General features: G+C 35.1%; 1 protein-coding gene and 1 pseudogene across 1 annotated transcript; both read right to left on the bottom strand.

Moving 5' to 3' along the window:
• Window positions 1–691: 691 nt before the first annotated feature.
• On the bottom strand, window positions 692–8213 carry LOC110650438 (uncharacterized; annotated as a pseudogene).
• Window positions 8214–9414: 1201 nt separating this feature from the next.
• Window positions 9415–13282, bottom strand: LOC110650435 (heat shock 70 kDa protein, mitochondrial). Its single transcript, XM_058151300.1, has 6 exons — window positions 13078–13282; window positions 12213–12289; window positions 12046–12124; window positions 11387–11953; window positions 10688–11308; window positions 9415–10335 (listed from the first exon to the last, which is right to left on the bottom strand). Exons 1-6 carry the CDS (start codon window positions 13150–13152, stop codon window positions 9712–9714), a joined length of 2043 nt encoding a protein of 680 aa, XP_058007283.1. The 5' UTR covers window positions 13153–13282; the 3' UTR covers window positions 9415–9711.
• Between the last annotated feature and the right edge of the window lie 242 nt (window positions 13283–13524).

Below are 13524 nucleotides of genomic sequence, written 5' to 3'. Positions count from 1 at the left end.
AAGATGCCCATGATATTTTTCTCATCCCATTTGACCCTCACCAACACAAATATCATCCAAAATACCCTTTAAAATTAATCATAATAATTTTTATCTGTGCAAGGAGCCGGCTAGCCGCATTCCCCAACAACTAATTATTGGATTACTTTGCTTTCTGCCTTGTTAAAAAAATGCACAGAGGCTGGCTCTCTAGAAGCTGTTGAAAAGTTAAATCTTGTGGATAAAACCCACTAATTGACTGTTGCTATCTGTCAAAACTTGCTTAGTGCTGATGTTGAGCGGTGAAGTGTTTCTCATTTCATTAAATTAAGCTTCTACTCATTTCTCTTGTGACTTCAATCTCTCTCTCTCTCTCCCACCTGCCTGCCAAATAAATATTCTTAAAGGCAGGCTCAAGTATCCTGTAGGATTCATAACCTATTCCATTTCTATACCATATCTGCCTGTAAAATTACTACTTTTAGAGGTTTACATGCACGGGCAGTAAATTAGACAAAAATGAATATCAAAATCCACCTGCAAGTTAGCATTATAGATTCTTAGGGTTGTCTGTAGTTTTCTTCAAATTAAGAAATAGCTCACCAAGTTGGGATTTACAGGAAACTTGGTTCTCTGGGGCCAAATCTTTAAGAAAAGAGACCTGATGATCTAGAACAAAAGGAAGAATAAAGAACAAATCAAAGACCCATCCTTGAAAAGAGAACTAATTCTCAAAATATTATTGATCTCATAAAATTATCATAGCAAATCTACCTAATAATAGAAAAACTTTATCCACAGAGTTTACAATGCTAAACAAATTAGGAATAGAAATCCTGATTCAACTCTACAATGCTAAACAAATTAGGAATAGAAATCCTAATTCAACTCTAATTAAGAATACTAAATAAGATATAGACATAATAATAATAATAAAATTCCTAAATAATAAAAAACTCTTTAAGTTTCCTAATTCTATAATAATTAAAATTCTTAAATAAAACTCTAAGCTTCATATACTGCATCACTTGGTAATGCCATGGGTTGACACAATCCGGAAGATCTTACCAGAAAACTTCTGCACTTCAGCTCACCTTGACTTGTTTTCTGGCATATTCATCACCAATTCCTTTACCAGATAACTGAGCTTGTGCAGATGGTTTTTCAAGATCTTTTTTGATGCATTGCGGCTGCTTTCATCGGTACCAGAAGAAACCATTGACTTCAATATTTCCATCACCAAATCAAGTGCATCAACTCGTCGAAACACAGACTTTGCACTACCACATTTCTCCAAAAGGAAGCTAAAGAGATGGTGCCCAATCCATGGCCTTCTTCGAAATATTTCTTTTAAAAATTCAGATTTTATTCGAGACCTTTTACGGTCAAAAAATCCCGTCAGCACCCCTTTAAAAATATCAACAACTCCCTGCAGTTCAGACTCAGAAAAATTTTTGGCATCAATGATTTTCAGAATCCAATGGGTTGAATTTTGGGCAAGGGAAACAATCATTTTATCACGGTTCCAGGAAGTAGACTGCTTCTTTAATGGAACTGCTGATTTCTTCCTGTTGAATGGTTTTGATGCCAACTTTAAGCTCTTTTCCAATAAAGATTCAAGGGTAGATAGTTGCGTAGCTTCACCCTTTGGAAAGTCCTTTGATTTAAATATTTTCTTTTGCAGAATTCCCCATATACGCTGTCCAAGCTGCTCATTGATTTCTGTAGTACGTGACTTAACAAGTGCAGATGTCAAGTCCGAGTACACTGTCAGAACTTGAGGCTTACCTGTAAAATGACCAAAAAAAAAAGCACAAAATCAAGATGTAGCCCAGACGCATTTACTTATTTGGTTGTTTGGCCAATTGGGAGGGTCAGGAAACCCTTCCAGAGGGGGGAAAAATAAAATAAAAATAAAAAATTTGACAATTGGAAAACAATGTACAAACAAAGAAGTCTTGCAACTTTGATTGGAATCTCACAAACACTCAAGGTATAAGGTGGAGGAATTTTCAATATGAATTCTCCGTCATATAAAGAACAATAAAGAGTCATACTAGTGCTTCTAATTCACAAACCATTCTCATTAATCCCCAAAAGACAACTGATCTCACCAAAAACAACAATTTACTTGCCTGGATTTTCGTGAAGGTAAATCTCAAGTAATGAAAGGAAATGAAGTTTGAACAAAACAAGCTGGGATTTGGCAGTTTCAATCCGAGCCTGATTCTTCCTCTCTTTGAAAATTTGGGCAAGGTAAATGTCCATTTGGAACATTGCATCATCATCCATCCCTCCATCAGAATCGTCAGAATCTATAGGTGATTCCTTGACAGTGTCGTCAGCTTCTACTACTCTCTCAAAATCATCTATCTGCTCTTCAATTTCGCCTGTCTCAGATTCATCAATTTCTTCATCTTCTTCAATACAAAGAAAATCTTCATCATCATCATCTTCACTATCTGGTTCCTGATGTCTGGCCGGTTTTAAAATCTTTCTTGATCACACGCAGCATCTGAAGAAGTCCATCATTTGTCACATTATCACAGAAACACTTGAAAACCTGATAGCATAGACAAAGCCAAGTTAAAATCATTAGGTTAATGATAATCACGAGTAAGAAAAATTAGTGACTGCAGAAAATTCTTAAGAAACTTCCATTGCTTCATCTAAATAGTTGACATTACAAATCCAGCAAAATATACAGAAAGCAGCTGACATTTGATCAGTGATTCAACAACTGCCAAAAATGAAATATCGAGTCATCAACACTCCCAAGTAATTATTTCAAACAATAACTTAAAATGCTGAATTTAGCAATAGCACTATAACTAATAAACAATGTATTAACATTGAGGGAAAATATAATTAAACAAGAACTCCACCTAATTAGAGCATTATAAATAACAAAGTACATGACTATGGAAGTACACAAAAATGTAAAGCCAAATTACATATGAGGAAACAACTCTTGTACAAAATACAAACCCAGAAACTAAACTTGCCATTATTGCACACACCTGTTCAATGGCAGATCGCATAGGAGCAGAAGACTGTGGCAACAATGAAAGTAATGTATCCACAAGAACATCCACTACCTCAGGAGTATCATCACTATCCAATTCATTTTCTCCTGAGGAATCAAGCAGATCAGAAACTGCAAAAGCTTTCTTACAACAGATAATAAGCTCAGACACAGCTTCTGATAATTCTCCTGGTCGAAGGAGCACTTGGAGAAGCAACTGAATCAGTAAATACTTCAATGCATGCAATCTATTTGCATCTGTGCTAAGCCCACAATTCCTTTCCTGGCAGCATTACAACAGATGAGCATTCTTCCACAACATTAAATAACATATAAAGTGACAGATGAGAAAATTTGAGAAAAGTAAATGGGTGGCATAACAAAAAAGATGTCACTTTTATGGAGGATTCAAAAACAATGGTTTGAACTCCAACACAAAAGAAACCCGCTTTCAAGCTCCCACAAATTCACAAGTTTAAAGCTATTGGTTTAGGACTCACCAACAAATGCACCCTACTAAGGCAAAGTTCACAAAAATAAACAATTTGTAAACACTGGTTTAGATACATTCTCACAATATATCACACAAATTTGAGTGTATTTAGATTCACCATGCATGTCAACATGAAATCAGACTAAATACATTACCAAATTAAAACAATATGAACTACCATTATGGCCAAAGGCAAGAAAGATCATACAAGAAATACCTCTCTGGACAGCCTTGTTTCCATTTCCTGCAATTTTTCAAATGCCTTTTCATCCTCATTACTCAAAGGCCAAAATAGAGAAACAGAAGGAATGTTGTGTAATGTGCTGAGGAACTGCATGAAGTAAGACCCAAGATCATTGGGCTCAAGGCCAATCGCCAAAGAATGTGAACCTCTATCTTTTGAGCACTTGCCAGCAAAAATTGGATCTGCTGAATACACATCTTGCAAGTGGCATTTGAGGAGGCTACTTTTGGCCACCTAAATTTCTCCTGTAAGTCAAAAGATGTAACTTCAGATCCAAGACATGCAAAGAACAGACCTTGCACAGTTAGAAACTTCAAAATTTCTTTTTGCACCCGAAACTTAGCTTCATGATCAAGCTTCAAATATTTCAAAATACTTGGGAGAGACTCCACAACCCAGATTTTAAAAAAATTCAGAATTTCCCATTGCACAATCCTTATAGTCTACTGAACCTATCTCTGAGTTGTCATCAGCTGTCTGGCTCTGATCCGAAGGTTCCTCTGAAGTGTGATCTTCATCCACAAACATGTTCATTAAATTCTGAATAAACAGCATAGAGCCTGCTTCTGTTTCGAACTCTGCCATTAAAGTTTTAACCATTTTTGTTCTTGTGATATTATCAAATTTTCCATTGCTATGTTTTTGTAAAGCCACTATGACAGCAACCCTTCTGACATCATCATTTCCAACCCAATCCGACAATTCTTTAAGAAAATGCTCTGCAACTTTATACAACCAAGAGTCTTTTGTTGAAAGTATATCCATTAGGCACTGAACAAGTTTGTGAGATAGAACAATTGGAACAAAAGATGCAGGTAGCCTGGGAAGAAGCAGAAGCAGAATATCAAATGCCAAGTGCTTACGATCATGAGATGAAAGAAGAAGTGATCCCTCAATGATAACCTCGCAAAAATTCTGAACATTCTTTAAAGTTCCTTCTTCAGAAGAGCTACGTATGCGACATTTTTTATGCTTCTTAAAAGAATTAGAAGCTGACACCGTCCCTTCAGCTTGCAAAACATCATCAGGCAAAAGAATATTTACCAGGACAGGCCACACAGTGTGAACTCGAGGCCGACAGAAAGTTGATTCTTGCCATTTTCCACAAACAGAAACATTTTAAGTCATACACTTCTATGAATTACTTTAATCAAACAGATGTATGTTTAATTATCACCTTCAAGCAATTAATGAGTGAGGACAAATGGTCTGATGAAAAAAGTCTGCTAGCGCTAAATGGATATGGCAAAATATTGCCGAATACCATGTTATCAACAGAAATTTTATCCCGAATTTTCAAGGCCAAAAGCAGTGCGTCAGGATATCCAACATCTATAGCTCTGTCAAACCACTCACAAAGACCAGGAGTCTCAAGTATGTGATTCAACAAGACATCAGTTGGCAACTGCAACCAAAAGACAACAGTAAAAGGATCAAGAGATAATGAAGCAATCGCCTTATATATCACCAATATGCACAATGCAGACAAAATTGAGAAATAAAGAATAACTTTGAAGCAAAAGAAACTCCAAACAACTTCGAAGAGGTGAATGCATGATAAAGATTAAAGAGTGGAAAGGGGAGAAAAAAAAAAAGTCAAACCTAAAGAACAAAGATCCTTACCATTGTTACTTTCTTGGTCTTTGGATAAAGTTTGGATCTTTATATTAATTGAAATATTATGTTCTTAACTTGAAGAGGAAGAAAAGGAACTTAACAATATAGTGCAGTAAGAAATGCAAGAAAAAGAACTGATTTTCTTTCCTTATTTAGAAAATTAATCTATCTTGTGCTTAGCAACATTAGCATGAATGAAGCCAAGAGCTCTAGCACTGATGTAAGCAGTATACTGACTATACAAACAGATGTTCGATACATAAGCACAGACCCAAATAGGTCAAAATAATAGCATATAGCAAAGTACAAGAAACCCATCTGTTTGAGGGAAAATACATTTCCATAGCTCAACTTCTACAAGATGCCCTTTTATTTCACCGGCCAAAATATTTAATGATGTTCCTTAAAAAAAAATGATCTTTTTTTCATATTTTCTTGAACATGGATAATTCAAGAGTTCCACAATTTTGGTAGGTTTTACTATTTTTAACTTTCTAGAAACCTAAAACAAGATGATCTTCCAATGTATTTTACAATTAAGCTTAAGACATCAGTACATCCTCCCAACATAATTGGAGAACATCAAATGGTCAATGTAATATAAGCTTAAGTGCCACTGCAACAATCGACTACTTTCCGTTTGAAATTAAATGAGACGAGGCATCATGCTTATTTTATATTCAGTGACATCTATTCAGCATATAACCAAATAAGAAACAGTTTTGCATAAATGTAGAATCAGTTTTCCTAATTTATCAGAATAGCATACCTTGTCAACCAAATCTAAAATAATCGCAATGGCAGGCTCCTGCAAATATCGCTTCTTTGATGCAAGGGAGATAAGAGCATTGACGAATTCCTTGATGAATGGAGTCTTTTGATCTGACATCCACTCTTGGTTTATTCTTCCTGATTGGGCAAGAGCACCATATGCAAACAAATGACCTAAAAGGCAGTCCTTTATTTCCTGCAATGTCACAGGGAAGTGGCTCAAGAAACTTCTTGTGGTGCAGATAGCAAACTAACAGGCTAGCATAGACAACATGATTCTTGCTCACCTGACCCTTCATTGATGAAGAAACCTCCAACAAATCAACTATTAGCTTCAGTAATGAGTGCAGTTTGATGCTAGGAATTGTGCTGACCAACACAGTCAAACCTAACGCAAATCCTTGTCTTGCACACTGGAAAAACAAAGCCAGAATATGCATTACATAAAAATTAGCCAATGATCACACTTCATAGATAGCCCATGTAAGTTTACTGCTACTATAAGATAAGAGTAAATTATCCAACTATCATAAATCTGGATAAACCTCGATGTCAGTGGTAGATTACTTATGAATATTCTAAAAAAATATAAAAGTAAGCATTCTGCATACGTGATAGCTAATATCCAGTTAAAGAATTTACAAAAAAGAATAAGTTTTTGATGCCCAGGAAATGAGAATGAGAGAACATGTACCGTATTCAATTTAAGAAGACAGAAGTGATATAAGTTAAATTTACAAGTGTATAGCATGTCTTCCAAGTGCAAATGAACAAGCACTGGTAACTGCACCATCATCACTGAATTCATGAAGACAGTGATAACCACATGCAACTTATGAAATTTTCTATGCAAGACAAAAACCAAAGCCAGCAGACAAGCTTCATTTATATACCAGACATGTGAAGATCAAAATGAACTATACTTGTCCAAGAGTCAATTCCAAAGGTGCATTAACTTGTCTGAACTTCAATAAAGATCTCACCATTCAATTTGAATATTGGCATTGAATTCATTTATATCTCAACCATAGGTAACTGTAACATCATCACTGAATTCATCCCATACAGAATTTCAGGCACATTCAATTTGAATATTGGCATCACATTTCCATTACCATATGTAAAGAAAACTTAATCCTAATTTAAATGATATTATGCATGCATAGCTTTGATTTAAATGAAATAAATAGAGACTATGCAATTCAACTAACCATTAAACCATACCTCCCTTGATGATGAAGCACCACGAATGAGCCTACGCACAGCATATTTCAAAGAAGGTGCACAATTATTCAAACCATCATTTTTTTCAGCTTCCAAAGTCAATCCACCTTCAATCAATTCCTTATTCTCAACCATCTCATATGCCTTCTGAACCGCCTGTAATTCTGTCACCAATCTTTCTACTGCAGCTTCTCTCACAGAAACATCTGCTGATGTCAAGTCTTTGAAAACGCCAATATGGAACTCAGGCAAACCACCAGTGGATGAACCCACCATCTGCCCCGTAGTTTCATTAACTTTTTAATCTACTTGCATTAGTCCAGGTTTTGATTCTTCATTTTCTAAAGCAAGGCGATGCCTTTCTTTTTCCAAGACCTTCCTTTCCTTCCTTTTTTCCATGGGCTTTATTGAACTAGGAACAGCAGAGGTGCCAGAACCAGCAAAAGCACCCCCATGTGCAGTTTCTACAACTTTTTCCTTAGCCTTCTTCAATTTTTTCTCAATAGGATTAGAAGCTACATTTTCAGTATTAGTATCTACCAAATTCTCTACTTCTACACAACCAGAACTCCTTTTCTTGCTTCCCATTTAAGCCATAAATCTCCTCTTTTCTTGCTGAAAATTTGTATGAAGCAACAACACAAGAAAGGGAATCACAACGGAAAAAAGGTGGAGAATGCAATCTTAGAAGGAAAAGCTAAAGTATATAACCTAATACGAAGAATCCGGTCTTGGCAAGCGGCAATCTAAAACCCTAGCAGAATTGACATTAGACAAGGACTGCTTATAGACAGAAGATGGAGAAGAAGCTTTGCCCTTGTTATCTCCTAACGAGTAATGACTACTGATCAGCTTTAAGTTACACATCAGAATAAAGCCCGACTTTTGCCCCGCAAAATTATTTATTATTTTATTTTTGTTATATAAATTGATATTATATTTTTATATTTTATATTTTATAATATAATGATAAAATTTATTATAAAATTTTTAATTAATTATAATTTCATTTTAAAGGATAATAAATAAATAAATTGATTATATAAAATATTTTTTAAATTAATCGAGATATACTAATACAAATGCAAATTTTAAATTTTATAAATAATTATTTATATATATTAATATAATTTTTATAAAATAATTCATAATTTTCTAATTTAATTAAAAAATAATTAATATTAGATATATATAATTAATAAAAGATAATATTTAATATAATTAAATTAATTTTTATATAAAAAATAAAAAAGAAGTGTGATAAATATCAATTTTTTAAATCTTTTCATTAAATGAGGTGACACATTCTTATAAAATTATTTTTAATATATATATATATATATATATATATATATATATATATATATTTTGCATTGTTATTTTATTATGTCGTGTAAAATTTTGTATTTATTAGAATTTTTTTTCCAATAATCATGCTAATGAAAATTATTTTGAATTTAATGAACAATATTTATATTTTAATTATTTATTTTTTTAATTGCACTTCAAAACAATATATTGAAATTTGCATTTTTATAAAAATAATTCAAATCTCATTACTTTTTTTTTTACTAGAGAATTAGGATAAAAAAAATTGAGGTAATAATAATAAAATAACTGAGTTCAATAAGATTAAATTAGGATTAAGTAGATGATCCAGTCAACTTTGACATTCAGTAAAAAATTTATCACATGTAACTCAAAATTAATGTATAAATGATTTTTAAAATTTAAAAAAAAAAGCCTAATGAAAAAACAACTTTATATTTTCCTACTTTTATCAAGGGAAATGAAAACAAACATATAGTCTTTTAAGTTCATTATTTAATTCATTTTAAAAATATATTATTTAATTTCTTATGAACTGGTTAGCCTTATCTATTATTTTAAAATAATTTTCTAATAATTAAATTAATTAAAAGAAAAAATAATTATTTATTTAGATTATAGAAATCATTAATAGATATATAATTGATAAATATAAAATTATGAAGATAATTATATTATTCAAATTATAATCCACCACAGAATAGAAAAGAGCCAAAAATGGAGATGCAGACCTTCAAAGGCACAATCAAACCACCCAAGAGGATTTTAATCTTGTTTTTGTGAAAACAATAAATACTATAATCTCAAGGGACTAAACAATTGAGTTCAGAAAATTTTGGTTACTGACATAACTAAAATGGGGTAACCCTCCTGCAGTTTTTAAATCAGTGACAAACAACGTCCTAGCAAATTCAACCTCCCACATTTAGATACAAAACCGCTAGAAACCTTATACACTAAAAGAGAATAAAATTTGATGTGGTTTTAGACCCCTTTCAAATGAAACTATCAAGGCTTCCAGTTAAACACTCACTTCTTCACCTCCTCATACTCGGCCTCGGAAGCCTGTTCGCCACCCTGAGAACCCCCAGATGCAGAATCCCCACCACTGCCCTTGGACATATGCTCTCCAATCTTTGACACGGCTTTGTTTGCAGAATCAAGTTTGGATTTGATCTCTTCAATATTATCTCCAGCCATTGCCTTCCTCAAGTCTGCAACAGCATCCTCAATCTCCTTTGCAACTTCAGCAGGAATCTTGTCCCTATAATCACCCAAACTTTTCTCTATGCTGTAGATTGTGGTGTCTGCACTATTTTTGATGTCAATCAAAGACTTTCTTTCCTGATCCTTCTGAGCAAATTGCTCAGCCTCCTTGACCATCTTCTCAATTTCATCCTCTGAAAGACCACCAGATGATCGGATGGTGATCTGTTGTTCTTTTCCAGTGGACTTGTCCTTGGCTGAAACAGTGACAATACCATTGGCATCAATATCAAAAGTCACCTCAATCTGAGGCATACCCCTTGGTGCTGGTGGAATACCCATAAGTTCAAACTCTCCCAATAGCTTGTTGTCAGATGCCATTTCACGCTCACCTTGGAGTACCTTGATACCAACCTGGGTCTGGTTATCAGCGGCTGTAGAGAAGACCTGCGATCAAAGAAGCACCAATTAGATACATAAACTACCGTATCACCACGTAGAACAAACTATGACGTCACTGCAATAGAAATAGTTAGTTTATAATTAATATATCCACCTCTAATCATCGACAAATGTACTGCTAGCACAGACAGGGTAAATTTAACGTTTTATCCCCATTTAAATAAAGTATTACATTAAGGTGAACACCTGTCAAATCTCAGCAGAACCAAAACATATAGGGAAAACCATGAGAGATTCTCAATATCTATTTGCACAAAAAGCCTACAGCCTTGAATTGTGTCACGCACCTCATTATGAAAAAGATTAAGTAACAATAAAATTTAGTGCAAAGCCTCACCTGACTCTTCTTAGTAGGAATTGTTGTGTTCCTGTTGATCAACCTTGTGAATATCCCACCAAGAGTCTCAATACCAAGGGATAGAGGAGTAACATCCAGGAGCAGCAACTCTTTGACATCTCCACGAAGAATACCACCTTGAATTGCAGCTCCCATAGCAACTGCTTCATCAGGATTTACTCCTTTGCTCGGGCTCTTTCCAAAGATCTCTGCTACAACTTCTTGAACCTTGGGCACACGAGTCATTCCTCCAACAAGGAGAACCTCATCAACATCTTTGGTGGATATGCCAGCATCCTTCAAACAGTTCTTGCATGGATTCCTGGTCCTTTCAATCAAGTGATTTACCAAACTTTCGAATTTGGATCTGGTTAGAGTAATGTTTAGATGCTTTGCACCAGATGCATCAGCTGTGATAAATGGCAAGTTGATTTCAGTCTGGGCTGTTGATGAGAGCTCTATCTTGGCCTTTTCTGCTGCTTCACGAAGCCTCTGCAGAGCCAGCCTGTCCTTTGTGAGATCAATGCCCTCAGTTCTCTTGAATTCACTCACTAAGAACTCCAGCAGAGCATTGTCAAAGTCCTCTCCTCCCAAGAATGTGTCACCATTTGTTGCTTTCACCTAAATGCAAGCATTCATTAGCTTGAATTCCAAACTAAATAAACTACAAAACATGCTACATAGTGAAACAGCACACACCTCAAAAACACCATTGGAGATCTCTAAAATTGAGACATCAAATGTTCCACCACCAAGGTCAAAAACTGCTATTAGACCCTCCTTGTTGTTCATACCATAAGAGAGCGCAGCAGCAGTAGGCTCATTAATGATTCTTTGCACATCAAGGCCAGAAATTCTCCCAGCATCCTTTGTTGCTTGTCTTTGAGCATCATTGAAATAGGCTGGTACAGTGACAACAGCTTTTGTAACTGTTTTTCCAAGGTAAGCCTCTGCAGTTTCTTTCATCTTGGTCAAAACAAAAGCACCAATTTGACTAGGGGAATACTGCTGCCCATTGGCCTCCACCCATGCATCTCCATTTGGTGCCCTAACTATCTTGTATGGAACCATTTTCATCTCTTTCTGGGTCTGTGGATCATCAAACTTTCTACCAATCAAACGCTTAGTTCCAAAAAGTGTGTTGGTAGGATTGGTCACAGCTTGTCGCTTTGCTGGAGTACCCACAAGTAGCTCTCCCTTCTGATTGAAGGCAACCACTGAAGGGGTGGTCCTAGATCCTTCAGAATTTTCAATGACTTTGGGATTCTGTACATGATATCAGAAACAATCAGAAAACAACACAGTAAAAGAAGAAACACCAAAAACAGAAGGATATTTAGTTCAGATATTATTCTTACCTTCCCCTCCATGACAGCAACACATGAATTAGTGGTACCCAAGTCGATACCAATAACATCATTGCCAGCCGGTTTTGCACTATATGGATGAGGAAATGTTCAGATTTCAGCAGGCACAAGATGTAAATTTCTGCATATACAAATTGAAAACATGTAGTCTACATTACCTGAAAGCTCTTGACAAACTTGCCCAATTATGACCCAGGTTAGAAGGGGACCATGATGGTTTCAAATTGCCAGTCAACTGAAAAATGGACAAAGTAATTGCAATTACTTGGCTGTATAAACGCAAACTTTCAGAATAAAGAACAACAATATACCACATGAAAAAATGTCATCACGTAAAAACTTCTTCCAAAATCGACCAGAGAATCAAAAGCCCTATTCTTCCAGAGCTTACTCAAAAATATATGACAGTAAGTACACCTAGCAAAAACTATAACTTCAGCAATTCAAATTGTCCACTTGTCAAAATATTCAAAGCCATGTTTCAGTTTGATATGGAAATGGATTGCAATTTACGGATTATAATTTTATTATCATGTTTGATGCGCAAGAAATTTAATTTTTTTTTTTTAAAAAATTTTGTTATATTTGTATTCCTCAAATTAAAATTGTAAATAACACTATTTTAAGTATAATATCTAAGACAACGGATAAGCTAGTTAAGCCTAGAAGAAGAAGAATCATCCCAACTTTTACCCCAAAGAGTACCCCAAACATAGATAAAACTTCATTTCAGAAATTGGTGTAGTTTCAATATTACCAATTTTCAATCCTATAGAACATCGATCCATGACGTGCAACTCCAAAGTGACCAAATCAAATCAACTTAACCCCAAATTCATGATACTTTCATAACATGCACCCAAAATAAGAAATAAGATTGCAGAAAATAAAACACTCAATTTAGCTCAACCATACATCAGAATCTTCACAACCTTCACAAACCAATAAGGAAAACAGGAGAATCAGAAAGAAAAATGTGAGAAGAGACGATCTACAGATGAAAGGAAAGAATTTGAAACGTACACATTTGTAAGCAGAAACAGGGGCAGAGGCAACATCACGACGTCGCAACGAACGGATAAGAGCAGCAGTGGCCATTGATGGATCTTAGAAGTGCAAAACGAGGGAGAAGAAGAGAGAAATGCGTTGGATTTTATTGGGGTGTTTTAGGGTTTAGGGTTTTACCGGGTCTGTTTTGTGAGGCGGAAATGAGGCTTTCTAGCTGTAAATAGAACATTCTAGACGACCTGAAACCCTAAATCTAACTTAAATCTTAATGGGTTTCAGAAAGCCCAAGGACCGATGATTCTATGAATGCAAGCTGCGCAGTTTTTAACCTAAAACGACGTAGGTTTTGTTAGTAACCGGTGTCCGATTTGGGAGTTGAACAAGTAGTCCTCTGGTCATGTGCTGCCACGTAGTCTGAAACATGGGGGCCTGCCGTCTGCCTCCCTTCTAGAGGTTGTGCTA

This window comes from Hevea brasiliensis, chromosome 8, assembly GCF_030052815.1.
Source record: "Hevea brasiliensis isolate MT/VB/25A 57/8 chromosome 8, ASM3005281v1, whole genome shotgun sequence".
In the NCBI taxonomy this organism is placed as follows: domain Eukaryota; kingdom Viridiplantae; phylum Streptophyta; class Magnoliopsida; order Malpighiales; family Euphorbiaceae; genus Hevea; species Hevea brasiliensis.
Note: the sequence above shows the minus strand (reverse complement) of the source record. Positions and strands in the feature narration are given on the sequence as shown.

Excerpts from the sequence above, each read along its gene's own strand:
- LOC110650435 (XM_058151300.1), bottom strand. The coding sequence starts at position 13,152 with ATGGCCACTGCTGCTCTTATCCGTTCGTTGCGACGTCGTGATGTTGCC. Across the intron at positions 12,290-13,077 it reads CTGTTTCTGCTTACAAATGT|TTGACTGGCAATTTGAAACC; the intron begins GTACGTTTCAAA and ends TCCATTTTTCAG. Across the intron at positions 12,125-12,212 it reads AGTTTGTCAAGAGCTTTCAG|TGCAAAACCGGCTGGCAATG; the intron begins GTAATGTAGACT and ends TCATCCATATAG.